The 14,693-nt window shown below is 43.7% G+C and overlaps 1 protein-coding gene across 2 annotated transcripts in view; it reads right to left on the bottom strand.

Moving 5' to 3' along the window:
• ZMAT4 (zinc finger matrin-type 4) overlaps positions 1-14,693 on the bottom strand; it is a 260,097-nt gene that overhangs the window by 169,176 nt on the left and 76,228 nt on the right. For both annotated transcript variants that reach the window (XM_072950203.1, XM_072950204.1), the window contains exon 3: positions 8,844-8,933. In XM_072950203.1, the coding sequence (XP_072806304.1) occupies positions 8,844-8,933 (90 nt within the window). The remainder of the gene's footprint in view (positions 1-8,843; positions 8,934-14,693) is intronic.

Genomic DNA, 14,693 nt, shown 5'->3' with positions numbered 1-14,693 from the left:
CGCGAGAACATGTTCTGAAAATGACATCACTTCACGCATGCAGAGCTCCCAGCAGGGCGGGTGCCCGAGAGGGGCTTGCAGCATCCCAGTCCGAAAAGAAAAACCACTTTTATGGCAAATTAGTAGAACCCAGAGCCTCCCCCCTCTTCTCAAATGGATTCTGCAAGGTGTCCTGGGCTTTATCGGGAGGCATTCGTCATTGCCTCAGCATCACCTGCACCAAATCCAGGTCACCTGAAGTTCGAAATGTATCTTGTCTCCTCACGTCACCATCCTTGACTGGCTCTAAGGCAAGAGGAAAAAATACATATATATATATTCCTAAAAGAACACACCAACGTAAACATGGCCAAATGGTCACAAGCCGGTACAGAGGGAAGGAAACAGACTTCTTCGTTCTGCAAGAATAATATTCTGAGCATGAGGAAAGCCCAGAGGTCACGGGGGAGCAAGACAATGGACCCACGGGGTCACGTAACGGGATGACAGCAGGTGTGACTTATGACACCGCTGTGTAAGGATCCAGACTCGCGGTGCTACGCAGGGCAGAGGGAGGAAGGGAGGTGAGGTGCCCTGACATGCCTCCCTGCAGCCGGGGAAGAGACAAAGATAAATGGAACCGGACACAGAAGGAAGGAAATCTGATTCAAAGCGAGTCGTAAAATTTTCAGGATGGAGCTGGGATTTCAGAGGAAAATAAACTTACATTCTGTGAGATTCGAGCATGGGAACCAAGGAAATCTCTCCATTAGGGACAAAAAGAAAATCGAGACAGGAAAGATAGGCTGGAGATATAGACACCTGAAAAGAGGAGACATAGCGGGAAGGGGAGAGAGAGCTGTAGATGCTAGCTGTCACGTGTCACGTGGCACAAGTCACTGGTGTGCTGAAAGGTTCCTGTGCATCCCTGCCAGTCACCCACCCACCCCAAAAAAAAGCCAATATATAAACTAACATTTCAGAGCCAAGGCTGGAAAGTGACTATCACAGAACAAACAGCTCTTTGGCCATCCGTGGTCACCGGCATTCTTTCATCCAAAATACCCTTAACAAAAATATATTTTCCAGGGAGCAGGCAGTATGCCAAGTGAGAGGCACACGTGAAGGAACCTGACCTCTACTTTCCAAGTCTTAAGATCGTCTGGTAGGTATGTTCAACCTCTTCACCCCTCAAGCAGCACCGGATTGTCTACCAAAGAAGAATTTCTGGAGGGTGAGGTCTCTGTGTTGTTATGGCTGAAAGAGGGTTGTGATCTGGGAAGGACATCTGTCTCCGTTAACTGCACCCCAATCCCTGCTCACACAGCCTTGATGTGGGGTGAAATAGGATGGAGCCTCAGGAGCACCCAGGAGGTGGCCAGAGAGAGGGTAGCAGGCTTTGCCTGGGGAGGATGGAGACAGGACACACAGCTCGTGACCAGAAGTAACTCTTGGAGGGACCAGCTTTTGCTGCGAGAGGACCTGCCTCTCCCTTTCCTCGCGTTGTTCCTCTCTGAACATGACCCACATGGGACCAAGAACCTGGTGAAGATTCTTATGGAAACTGTCCATAACCCTCCAGTTTCCTTCAACCAAGTCAATTTCACACAAAAAAATATTCTTTTAACAAATAGAGAGGTATATAACGGAAATGTTCTATAAAACTTTCTCTACAAATGATAATTTTTATGAAAACTGCTTTTAAAGCATAATTGGTTTAAAGGAAAACACAATGGGACGATAGCTTATTACGAAGATATGAACAATCGTTTAGGGAACGCCTCTGGGCTAAGGAACAAAGATGAGCGAGGCCAGGCCCCTGTGCTCGAGAAGTCTAAAACTGTGCTCTCGGCATCCTACCATCTCTGCCTTTAAACGAAGACAAAACGGGATGAATCCTACGGGAATCATTGGCCCTCAGTCCCAAGACCACATCCCAGCTGTTCCCACCTTTTAAAGAACCCCTCTCCTCCAGGCACATCGTCTAACCCCCGCCAACTTCTGCATCTCGCCAGCAACTTCCTGCCGGCGTACTTAATTCACGATTCCAGGGTCCTGGTGCTGTCCTCTCCCCAGCCCCTCACTTGGTGACTGTCTTTTTTTTCCCCCCCTTTTTTTAAAATTGAAGTATTGGCAGTTTACAATGTTACATCAATTTCTGGTGGACAGCATCACGTTTCAGTCATCCCTATATATACACATAATCCTTTCCATATTCTTTTTCACTAGAGGTTACTGCAAGATATTGAGCAGAGTTCCCTGTGTTAGACAGAAGAAACTTGTGTTATCTACTTTATATATAGTATTTACTATCTGCCAATCTCAAACTCCCAATTTATCCCTTCCCACCCCTTTCCCACCCTGATAACCATAAATTTGTTTTCTGTGTCTGTGAAGGTGACTGTCTTGAACTCTGTCAACGTGCTGTCCTGGTTTTGGATATCCGTGTATCGGAGGGGACCTCTAGCCCGTGCCTCTGTGGGCTCCACCTCACCCTCACCCTCCATCAGAGATGTGCGAAGACTTGACTGGGAAGAAGCTCTGAGGACGGAAGTCCCCCAGCCCCTCCTCCCTTGCTGTCCCCCACCTCTGCCTGGGGGCAAATTCACCTCGATGCAACTTTAGCCTGGCTCAGCCTAGATCAACGCAGAGGCACCCAGAGAAAGGGTTTCCCGCCCTGCTCCTCAGACCTTCCTGCTCCCGGGGTCACAGCCTCAAGGAGGAAGGTTATCGTGGCTTCAGGAAGGAGCAGCAAGTTCTAAACTTGGAAGGCAGTCAGAAACCATCTTCCTTCACACCCATTATCCAGTTCATCCATTGTTACCTGCCTAATTGTCCCTCGGATCTATTTATTTCTCATTTTTTTTGCTGCTGCCATCACTCTCTGCCAAGGCCATACCCATTCAGTTGATAAAAGCAGCATTCACGTATTGAGGTCTGGGGAAGTCATTCTGGCTAATACACGAGTTAATGTGAATTTGATGCTGACTAGACAGCCTGTCGATGACCTATCAAACCTACATTGTACATCTGCTTCAACTGTTTTAAAAAAGAGGGGGCGCATTGATCAGAAGTGAAGCATGTCCACGTTAAAAATAAAGATTAAATGCCTCCCATCCTGGGACGCCAATGCTGGTGCTTCTTCGATGGTACGACTCCCTCCCCGGGTGCCAAGGTCACACTGACTCACTGTGTACATGCTGGTTTGTTTGGTTTTGTTTTAAAACCAAGTGGCCTGCTTGATGAGAGGATATATCCAATGGTAACAATAAAATAATGGGGTGACAGAGTGGAAGAGGATGGCCAGGAGGCTTTGAGGAATCAAACACCCCCGACATGCATCCCTGACTTGTGTGATGTTCTTTGTTCGGACAAGACGTAAAACTGTGCTGAAAACCATGCTTTTCCGGAGCAGTTCCTCAGAGTCATCTGGGAAGCGGGCATCCGGGCTCTAGTCCTCAGTCTGGCTCAATTAAAACTTTTTTCTACTCCTATAATAGACTGTTGGTTGATTATTGTCATCGACAGTAGTCTGGGCGTATGTCTACGGGGGCACCTACCACACTGGCTTAAAAGACATGACTGGCACGGTGAGCCCCCTCCTGTCCCCGGGAGGGGCACGGTCAGCTCGTGGGCAGTGCCAGAGGAATGTCACTGTGTTATGTTTTACAGTTTTCCAGCCTTGGCTCTGCCACTTCCCAGCTATCTGACCAAAGTCACATGACTTCGCCTATTTCAGTTAGCTTCTCTGTGGGGATCATGGTAGCTCCTACCTTACTGGGAGGATTCGATGTCTTAACATATACAAAGCATTCAGAACTTCAGTGGGAAGCATCTGAGAAATGTCAGTTACTATAACTTTGCCCCAGAACAGCACTGCTCTCTGGCTTTGGTCCCAGCAATGGCTTCGGTGCCTGAAAATTATGATACAATTTCAAGGTATGTGGAAGGACCCCAGGAATCAGATTTACGGAAGCAGGGAGGGTCCTGATCTTGGGCCTGACAAATGTGGACAAGCCAGGATGCTTCTCTGAGCTGTATTATCATCTTTGAAATTATGTTGGGGGTGGTGTTTAGATTGAGTTCTCCCAACCTGAAACCCAGGATACTGGGGGACCTGGGAATGTGATAATGGAGGTTCTCAAACTACGCTGAATTTTTCAGACCTAAGAGAAAACATAGAAATACGTAGGAGTGGTAAGTTTGATCACACTAACCAAATGCCAAGTTTCTGCACTTGGAAGGAAGTAGATTAATTCCGTGTAAAAACACTATTTACTTAATACTGACTGGCAATCTGGGTTGGCAGTTACTTAGCTTTACTGACTAAAAATAAAAGTAAAATTAAGTCACCTTTTAACTTAAAAATGCCATTTCCCAAGCAGGTCTTTTTTTTTTTTTTCAAAGCATGTAATCTTTGGGTGAGGTGATAATAAAAAGGGCCATTGGTGAAAACTGAGGCTCTCAATGGACTAGATAAGCTTTAAAGTCCTTTTTGCCTCTAATGCTCAGAGGATTACTCCAAATTTCTCTAAGGCAATCAACTATCACAATTTATTTTGCATTTAATTTTCACTCTGTGGCCTCCAGGGGAAAATGTCTTGCTCTAAAATTTCAGGGGGAAAAAAAAAAAAAGCCTAACCAAAGATCCAAATGAGGGTTCTAAAAAGTAAAGCAGGGAATTTAAAAAGCTAGAAAATATGGTTACCCAGGGCAAAGAGGGTGGGAAGGGATAAATTGGGAGTCTGAGATTGGCAAATATTAACTACTACAGATAAAATAGATAAAAAATCAAATTTCTTCTGTATAGCACTGGGAATTATATTCTTTATCTTGTAGCAGCCTCTAATGAAAAAGAATATGAAAATGAGTAAATGTATGTGAATGTAGGATTGAAACATTACGCTGTAGACCAGAAATTGACACACTGTAACTGACTATATTTCAATTCAAAAATTAAAATTAATTAATTAAATAAAAGCTGCAAAGGCCAGAAGAGAAGACAGAAATGAACTTCAGGTTTTAAAAAAATAATACAAAAGGGTCAAATGGCCTGGAATAGAAATGACAATGGAGCTGGTAAGAGTAAAAGGCACTTCTGTTCATCTGAGTGTCAATTCAGAGTCACCAAGTGTCCCCAAGGGGCTGAGAAGTGGGGAGGGAGGGCTGGGGGCCATTACCCATCAATTTTAGGAGTGACTGTGGGTCCAAGGTCCGTGCGTGGTCAGGGTCTGGAAGAGCAGCCACAGGTTTTCTGTTTTCAGAAGCCACTCACTTTGCTGGCTCTTTGGGTGACCATGAACCTGTTCTCCAACAGGACACATTAGGATGCAAACCTGGGAGCGGGAAGGTGGGGCAACGGGCAGGTCTAGTGAGGCAGGCAGAACAGGGATGGCTTCCTCCCAAGAGCACAGGGTGCAGGTATGGATGGTATCAGCATTGCTCACGCGTGTCCAAAGTACTCGGAAGACAAAGTGCTATATAAACGAGTTACCTGTACATGAGATATTCTTAACATCCCCATTTTACAAACCTAAGGAAATAAAGACCAACCAGATGGGAACAGGAACGGATGTGTAGGGAGAGTTTGCTATAGCAAGGGAGACAGCCAGGACCACCTGCGTTTGGAGGACACTCAAAGGAGAGAAGTGGGGAAGCTTCATAATGGAAAAGGGGTAGGTTTCCCCAGTGCCCTCATTGGAGGCTGATGGTCTGGGGAGACGGCAGGTGGGCCAGCTATGTGATTGACTGAGGGTGCCTTTTTAGCTTTTTCTGGTTGGTCCTAGTTTGGAAGCAGTGACAGAAACTAGGGAAGCTGTCAGCTCTTCATCAAGTCCTGACCATCTGGGGCTTATGGTTACCTGTTTTTTTTGTTGTTGTTGTTCTTGTTTTTGTTTTTTACTTCCTGGATCGTTCTAGAGCCAGGTCTGACTTCCTATAAGTCTGACTCACAGTGGGCTGGCTTCTGGGCTGGTTACTGTACGTTAGCAGGTTGGTTTTCTGGACAGGTTGCAGCAAGTTGTGGGTCCAACTTCTGTTTTTATATATGGCCTGTGCATTGTCCATTTGCATATTCAGTCTCTCAACCCTTAGGTGTGAGTCTGTACAAAAGGAAACTGGTTCAAATAGGTACCAACATCGATTCTCGGGGTCCTGGAGGGGGACCTGGGGCAGCTTACACCACATCCAGTACATCAAGACGCCTAATGGAAATGCTATATTCACCTGTGAAAGGTCCACACAGTCTAATGAAGGCATCAACCGTCCCTTTCAAAAAGTAACATCATTATGTTGCTTCTCCTATTTGCCGATTGGCTCCTAGACAATGAGGAACAGGTCTAGAATGATGTAACCAACAGATCATGGGTAGCTCTGTTTTCAAAACCCAGGAGAACATTCTCAAAGGGGTCTTTGGAAAAGCATCCTTGCAAATACTTCTTTCTGTAAAAATCTGTTCTGGTTTTTTTTCATAGGGGGTAGGATAATTAAGTTCATTATTTATTTAATGGAGGCACCGGGAGTTGAACCCAGGACTTCATGTATGCTAAGCACGCACAGTACTACTGAGCTCTGACCTCCTTCTCTGTAAAATCTGAACCTCTTCCCTTCTATGAACTGACCCCGAGGGATCTGGCAGGACGGGAGCCTGAGTTGGCTGAGGCATGTGTCTGACCAGAGCAGCAGAGACAGGCTGTGTACTTGAGGTCACCAGCTCGAGTTCCAAGGCCCTTTACTATTTGCCTGTGAAGGGGAGCGGAATATGTCACCCTATTTGGGTGACAGTAAGCCAACTTTGGCATATTGATTTTTTTAATTAAATGACTTAAGAAACAGCAGGTGCAGGAGGGACACTGACCTCCTTTGTCCTCCTGAAAGCAGGAAATAAATCTCCGACAGGAAAGGCACCCTCCTTGTACCAAGAGGTAGCGAGATATCCTTCCAACCAGAGACGTGGAATTCAGGGCCAGGAAGCCTGTATAAACAAACCTTGCCACTGCTTCATTCATTTATTACCCCAAGCCCAAACGCCTTTGTCTTGTCCATTCTTCATAAATGTCTTCTTTCTTTGTCTAAAGCACATAAAAGCTGCCTGTGTTGGTCACTTCTTTGAGTCTCCTATCTTTGGGGCCCCCATATGTATGAAATTAAATGTTTTTCTCCTGTTCATCTGTCTTCTGTCAGTTTCATTATTAGACCAGCCAAGGGACCTAGAAGGGCGACGTTGCCGTCCCTACATCTGATGGTCCCCTTCCTGGGAGCTCAGACAGAGGTAAGTGCCACATTCATGATTAGAGCTTGAGCGGTTAGAAAAAAAAAAATGTGTTTAAAGAGCTAACTGCCAAGTGTCCACGAATCCGATTGTTTCTGACGATTAGGATTAGAGAATAAATGGTTGTCAAATGAAGGGATGGGGCGCCATCCCTGCATAATTTCAAGCGGAAAAAAAATGAATTCCGTTCTCTCTGCAAATAGATACTTGATGGGCAGCATGAGCCAGAGCAGCCAGAGGGATGCAGAGAGCACATAAAAGCTGGCTTAGACCGGCTCTCCTGTGGCTTCATAGGTTCTTTTGCTAGAAATGCACCCAAGAACTCACCTGTCCTCCCCCGCTCACTCCCACCACCTCCGGCTGGTACGGTCCATCCAAGTCCAGAGACCCCGGCTCCAACGCCAGCTCTGCAGGAGCCCCTCCCCAGGTCGGATGGCCCTGGCACGACCCACCGCCCTTTGTCTCTATGGGACTTTGTCCAAATGTTAATAAACACATACACTGTTGCATCACAACTGCTTTTTTATACAGTGTTCATCTCTCACTGTATGTAAGTCTCTTTAAGGCAGGTCTGGGTCTTGTTTGTCTCTGTTTCCTCAGTGGGCAGTAAAGAAAAATCCACAGTGGCCACATTAGCTTGTGTGTGAACAGCTCAGTTTGTGATACTAAGATGTGTGCTTGGAGTCTGTGAGCCCCACCAGTCCTGACACTCGCTACCTTTGGTCACCCGCAGTTCCCTGTCTCCGTCTCCTGTCAACAACATACAAGTAGTTTCTGTCAAGTCTCTTCAATGCTCATGGATTCATTTTTTTTCAGAGGAAAAGAAGATGGGCATCATTATGGTGGCAGAAAGAAAACTGTGTCACAAAGGCTATAAGAGCGTGGGGTCTGAAGTCCACGCCTGCAGCCTCTCAGGATTCCAAGGGTGAGGAAGTTCTGGGTTTAATCGGCGCGGATGGACAGGAATATTCCACTCATTAGACAAAGGACGCCCGGCTGGGAGGAAGGAATTCGTCGCATCAGTCTTTGCCTGGGCCAGGTTGAGGGAAACCCTCTGCTCTGACTTGATAACCTCAAAGCAACTTTCTAATTGTCATTTGTCTTCCCAAGTAAACGTTCCCTCAGGGAAAGGTGGCGCTGATCAAAACCCTGAGTATTTTTATTTGCGAGACGCGCAGAGTTTTCATTCTACCCGGACAAATTGGCATTCTGTTTTACACACCAAAGGAAACATGAATTATGTAGAAGGCAAAGCATCTGATGTTTCTGACAGCTTTGCCCTTAGGTCACATCTTCCCCGCTCTGTCTTCCTGCCGCCTCTCACCCAGCCTCTCTGTCTCAGCCCTCTCTCTGTTTTTCTTCTGCAGGGTCCCAGAGCCATATCATCCAAAAGTCTCCCACCCCAATGCCAGCAAGTTCCAGCAGGAAAAAGTCAAAGACTTCCTTGCATGTAATATTGTCTGTAATATTTAATGAGAACTAGTTTTACTTACGTTTCCCACTAAGCTGTAGGTAACTGCCACCCCTAGACCTGCAAAGTTCTCAGCAAACCGAACAAACTCTCTAAGGTTATCACCCGGAGCCAGATACTCACATTTTCTGATCGGAGCTTCTTGGCCGGACATCCACCATCCCTGGGGTGAAGCATGTAATACAGTCGGACTTTGCTGGCATGTTTTCGACTCTGGGAAAGAAAAGCAGAAGCAGAAATTTCATGCTGTGAAAGAGAAGGCATAGTGAATCCTCAGAAACTTACCCAGTGCTTGCTTGCAAATGCCAAGAAGCATTTCCACGAGAAAAGACTTGAATCCGTTCCCGTGGGCTACGTGCGAGGAAGTTTCCGAGAGGTTCAGTGACTTGCTCAAGGTCACAAAGCCGATATGATTTCAGGATGAGAAAACGTAGTTTTGGGTGGGAAGGGAGAAATTGGGAGTTTGAAATTTGTAGATACACACTACTATATATAAAATGGATAAACGGCAAAGTCCTACTGCACAGCACAGGGAACTACAATCAATATCTTGTAGTAAACTATAACGAAAAAGAACATGAAAATCAATATATGTATGTGTATGTATGACTGAAACATTATGTTGTCCACCAGAAATTGACACAACATTGTAAACTGACTTTACTTCAATTAAAAAAAAACATAATTTCTTCTGTAATTAAGTATAGTTGATTTACAATGTTGTGTTAATTTCTGGTGTATAGCGTAGTGATTTGGTTACACATATGATGTATATATCTATTCCTTTTCATATTATTTTTCATTATAGGCTATTACAAGACATTGAATGCAGTTCCCTGGGCTATACAGTAAAACCTAGCTTTTATATATTTTATATATAGTAGCTAGTATCTGCAAATCCTGAACCCCCATTTTACCCAACCACAATCCCCTTTCCCCCCTGGTAACCATAAGTTTGTTTTCTATGTCTGTGAGCCTCTTTCTGTTTTGTAAATAAGCTCATTTGTGTCATTTTTTTTAGATTCCGCATAGGAGGGATATCATATGGTATTTTTCTTTCTCTTTCTGGCTTCCTTCACTTAGTATAAGGTAAAACCATGGGGATCTTTAAGCCTGGAGTGAATAATAAGTTTAATTGTCCTCTGAAGTAAGAACAGGTCAGCAGAGGGAAAAATACAAGGATCAAATGTGATGAAGAGCTAGGTGCGCCGCCTCCTCTCTCACTCCTGCTGACCCGCCCCAAGGAGCTGGGGACGAACCGCCCGAGGAGCCGGGCAGGCACACAGCATCTCCAATGGAAGCCTGATCAGAGCCAAGCTACATGCAAGTAGGCAGATGCATCTGAACAAATAAAGCCGCAGCTCCTGCAGACGACCAGGACTGTGCGCTTCCGTCCATACTGACTGGTCCTTGCCCAGCGTGGAGACACTGATCCCTTCCTGCTTCCATTTTCCACAACTCTTTTGCTCAGCTGAGAGCCCAAGTAAACTCCCTTTAAGAAAACAGGACTTCTAGTGGAGGAGGGTATAGCTCAAAGGGTAGATAGAGCACATGCTTAGCATGCATGAGGTCCTGGGTTCGATCCCCAGTACCTCCTCTAAAAATAAACCTAGTTACCTCCCCTCTAAAATAAGAAATCATTAAGTAATACAATAACAAATAAATAAATAAAATGTTTTTTAAAAAAGAATACAGCAGTTCTAACTTCCCAGTTGCCACCTGAGGCAGGATGGTAGACTGGAAAAGCACACCAATAAAATCGTCAGGGGTCCAGAAACTCAGTTTCGGCTCCACCACCTTCTAACTGTGTGATAGCAGACAAATCACTTACTCTAATTTGTTTCTGGCCAAAATGAGTTTCCTTTGCTCCATGGATAAGGTGAACATCACATGAATATTTATTAGAGTTGCCACGAGAAACAAATGAGATACTGTATATGAAAAACTCCAGTCCACATAATGCTTCACATCCCTTACTGCTGACTGCACCAGTCCTAACTTCGAGGTCAATGTGGTCTCTAGACCGTGAGTTCTCCTTGAATCCATTGCTACCAAATTCCAGTGCTCCATCCCCTTTCTTTACTCAGAGACTATTTCCTTCTTTTCCAAGCCTTAGTCCCCTTGTTCATTCAACAGTTAGGTTCCAGCCAATCTCCTGAATGGATGGGCCTCAAAGGCAAAGTAACTTTCAGAGCACACGCAACAAACTGCATCTTGTTTACAGGACTGTTGTAAATCCTTTCTGTCTGGTTTTCCTCATTGATCACTTTTTTAATCCCTTCATTGTGCCTAGAGCAAGAAGACCACGCTTTCAAACAGTCCCTGGACACTTATAAGGTCTTTAAACGGGTTTAAAAGTGCTATCGGAACATGAAAAATATTACAGACATTAAAAAAGTACTGAAGTGTGATTTCTGAAATATATTGGTAGCCGTTTCTAGGTTGCATAGTAAGTTTTAATCAAGGGTTGTCTGGAGTCTTGTTTGCCTGGGAGATGGTTAGAACCTACGTGAACACATATCAGATGATTTCAACATCATTGTTCAGTTTCTGCATATTTTTGAGGAAGATATTGTACAAACTAGCATTTTCTTTTTTACAGATAACTGTGTGGACTCCTAAAATGTGTATGCCTTTTTTTACAGAATTGTGGGTTTTTTTTTTTTTTTGGAGGTTACGGGTAGGCATGCTGCTACCATCAAAAAAATAAATAAAAAAGATGTCAAAATCTATAGGACCCTGAACGTGGCCACGGAGCCTGGGCTGGTGAAGAAAACACACAGACAGGTAATTGGTGAAAAGACAAAGTGGAAACAGCGTGAACTCAAATGCAGCTGAAGTGGGTTTTCGATTTTGCATTTGTTCCCACAGAAGAACTTCTTATCACAGTCCTGGCATCATCAATCTATTCAGAGCTCTGGATTCCCAGGGAACAAAATCATGGCAAAATTGGAAACCACATCATACAGCTTGTTTTGTGGGGTATTTTTCTCTCTCTCTCTCTCTCTTTCCTAAAATATTACATTTCTTTCAAAAAGACTATTTCCAGCCAAGGCAGAGTTCACTGGGTTATTTAGGGCTTTTTCATGATTTTGTTCTTTGAAGACCTGTTTTTCTCCTTCCGTTTCCCAGCCTCCAGAGCTGATGGAAGGACTGTCTGGTGTCTGGATGAAGAGAAACAGAGCCTCAGCAAAGATGCTGGATTGATGGCAGAGACGCGTGGCTCATCCTTTAGCAACATCCCTTGTCTGGTCCTCTCTCTTTCTTCTGCTGCTTTCTCCAGGCTGCGAGGGCTGGAGCTGATGCCTCCCCACCTGACTGCCCACAGGAAGTAAAAACCCCAGAGACAGTCCATTCCCCAGTGAGAGGAGAATGGAGCCTCCCCTCAGTTAGTCTGAGTCAAACCCAAAGCCACAGTGATGTTGATTGACAAAGGAAAAGAGGTTCCCATGAGAATGCTCCTGGGTGCTCGTCCAGCCTCAGCCCTGCAGCTCTGCCTGGATCCCTCTCCTTTCTTCCGGTCACATTCACAGATAGGACATGGAGTCACCTACAGTGTCTTCCTCCAAATGACTTTCTCAACTACCTTTCTCTCAACTTCCCTTAACTACCCCAAATTGCTTGAAATTTAGCACCGTAATCACATCCTCTCAGTTTACTCTAAAAGCAAACTCTTCCCCCTAAGAGGTTCAAACAGAATTTGAGCAAAGATATCCACTGCAGTGTTATCTCAATAGGAACCAAAACAATTGGGGAGACAGGTTCAAGCAGCCATGGGATGCTCTGATGTTCAGTTGGAAATTGAAAAAAATGCCTTCTACATAATGAATGTTGGATGGAAAACACTAAACTCAAAAATGCTGGTGTACTATGATTACAATTAAATAAAAATTCATATGTGTACCAATAAGAGGTGGAAGGGAAAAAGGAAAAAACAGGATTTATTAGAGTCAAGGAACTGTGGGTGGTTTTCATTTTTAATTTTTGTAACAAATTTGTCTTTAACAGAAAAAATGAGAAAAACTTCACAATGCTCAAAAGCCTTTGTAATCCTTCATCAAGTATACTGTACATATGCGCAATAACGTATTGCAATTAACTGTAATTAGTATAAAGCATCACTGGTCTGGAATGCGTTTAACATATACTGGTATAACTGACCACATTTTAATCTCTCCTTGTTAATGTCTTATCAACATTCAGAATGTATATTTATTTATATAGGTTGTTTCCATGTCTTGGTTATGGTAAATATGCTATGAACAACCTAAATGTCCATCAACAGATGACTGAGTAAAGAAGTTGTGGTAAATATACACAATGAAATACTACTCAGCCATAAAAAATAAAATAACGCCATTTGCAGCAACATGGATGGACCAGAAGATTGTCATGCTAAGTGAAGTAAGCCAGAAAAGAGAAAGAAAAAGACCATTTGGTATCACTTATATGTGGAATCTGAAAAAAAAAAAACAGGTGAACTTATTTAGAAAATAGAAAAAGACTCACAGACATAGAAAACTAACATAAGGTTACTAGGGGGAAAGGGAGTGCAGAGGGATAAATTGGGAGTTTGAGATTTGCAGACACTAAGTACTGTACATAATACAGATCAACAAAAAGGCCCTACTGTGTGGCACAGGGAACTATATTCAATAAGTTGTAATAGCCTATAATGAAAAAGAGTATGAAAAGGAATATATATGTTCATATATATGTATAACTGAATCACTATACTGGACACCAGAAATTAACACAATATTATAAACTCACTCTACTTCAATTAAAAAAACTTTTAATTTTAAAAATGCATGGTTTATTTCAGTGCAATTCTTGGTACTTAGATGAAGCCTACTTAATCCAAGAGCAGTACATGCTGCTTCAAAATTTTAAACTCTATTTTGGTACATACAAATGCTATGGCAAATATGTGTACGTTTCACAGTGAGGTCACTTAAACCTACTGAGTGTGAATGGAGACTAAGTGTCAAATCCTGTCCGGATAACCAAACCGAGAAGGCCTGGAAGAAAGAGACCCCTGAAACTGGCTTGCGTCATCCAAAAAAAAAAGCTCAAACAACAGCACGTCCTTAAGACTTTTTCAAAGATTCACTAATACCTCAAATTCGTGCTGCTTTCAAAAGCTCAAAAAGACCAGCTGCCACCTGAAAGGAACTGTAAAGAGAAAAAAATATTTATCTTACATGTTAAATGTTTATGTGACAGTGTTTGAAGAGGGAAAAGGACCATAACTTTCAGGGGGGAAAGAAAACAGGAAAAAGAAATTACAATCTCTTTCAATTGCACTGAGAGTCAATCCCAGGTTCTTTCTTGCATTAATATTTGCATTTTAAGCAAAAAAATCATTACTTTCATCCAAACCACATCAACCTGAAGCTTCCCAGATAGGCCAGAAATTACTAACTCTTCCATTTTAATTAAAACCTTTGCCCCCGTGGTTGGGCATTGTGTGAGGGCAGCCTTATCTGCAGATTAGTTTTTTTGGGCTGAAACAATCCCTTAGCACTCTTAAGAAATAGTCGAAAGTTGAAAATTCAGGCCAGCCTCCTCTTTGGGGGGATAAAGGATGACACAAACCTCTATTTCAGATGCACTGCTGTGAAAGGAGAGCGGGAAGCACACAGAAATAGAATGGCTCTGTGCTTCACCTAAATAGCCATTCTCCACGATCACACTTTCCTTAAAACCATTTGTAGCTCAAATCTGCTTCCCACAGGGCTACGGATTTCTGGTCTCATAAAATGTGGCGATAACAAAGCAACTTCGTATTTGCAAAATGCTCCCAACCGCCTGCAAAGTCCTTGCGTATTCAGCCTTCATTTTACTGTCCCATCACAGTTGTGAGGCTGGCAGGAGAGGTGTGATCTCAAATAAGCGTTAAGATCCACTGCCGATTCCCTGGTTAAATCTTCACCGTCTTATTTCATCACAGGTATCTAATTATACCAGAAA

This window comes from Vicugna pacos, chromosome 26 (assembly GCF_048564905.1).
Source record: "Vicugna pacos chromosome 26, VicPac4, whole genome shotgun sequence".
Classification (NCBI taxonomy): domain Eukaryota; kingdom Metazoa; phylum Chordata; class Mammalia; order Artiodactyla; family Camelidae; genus Vicugna; species Vicugna pacos.
Note: the sequence above shows the minus strand (reverse complement) of the source record. Positions and strands in the feature narration are given on the sequence as shown.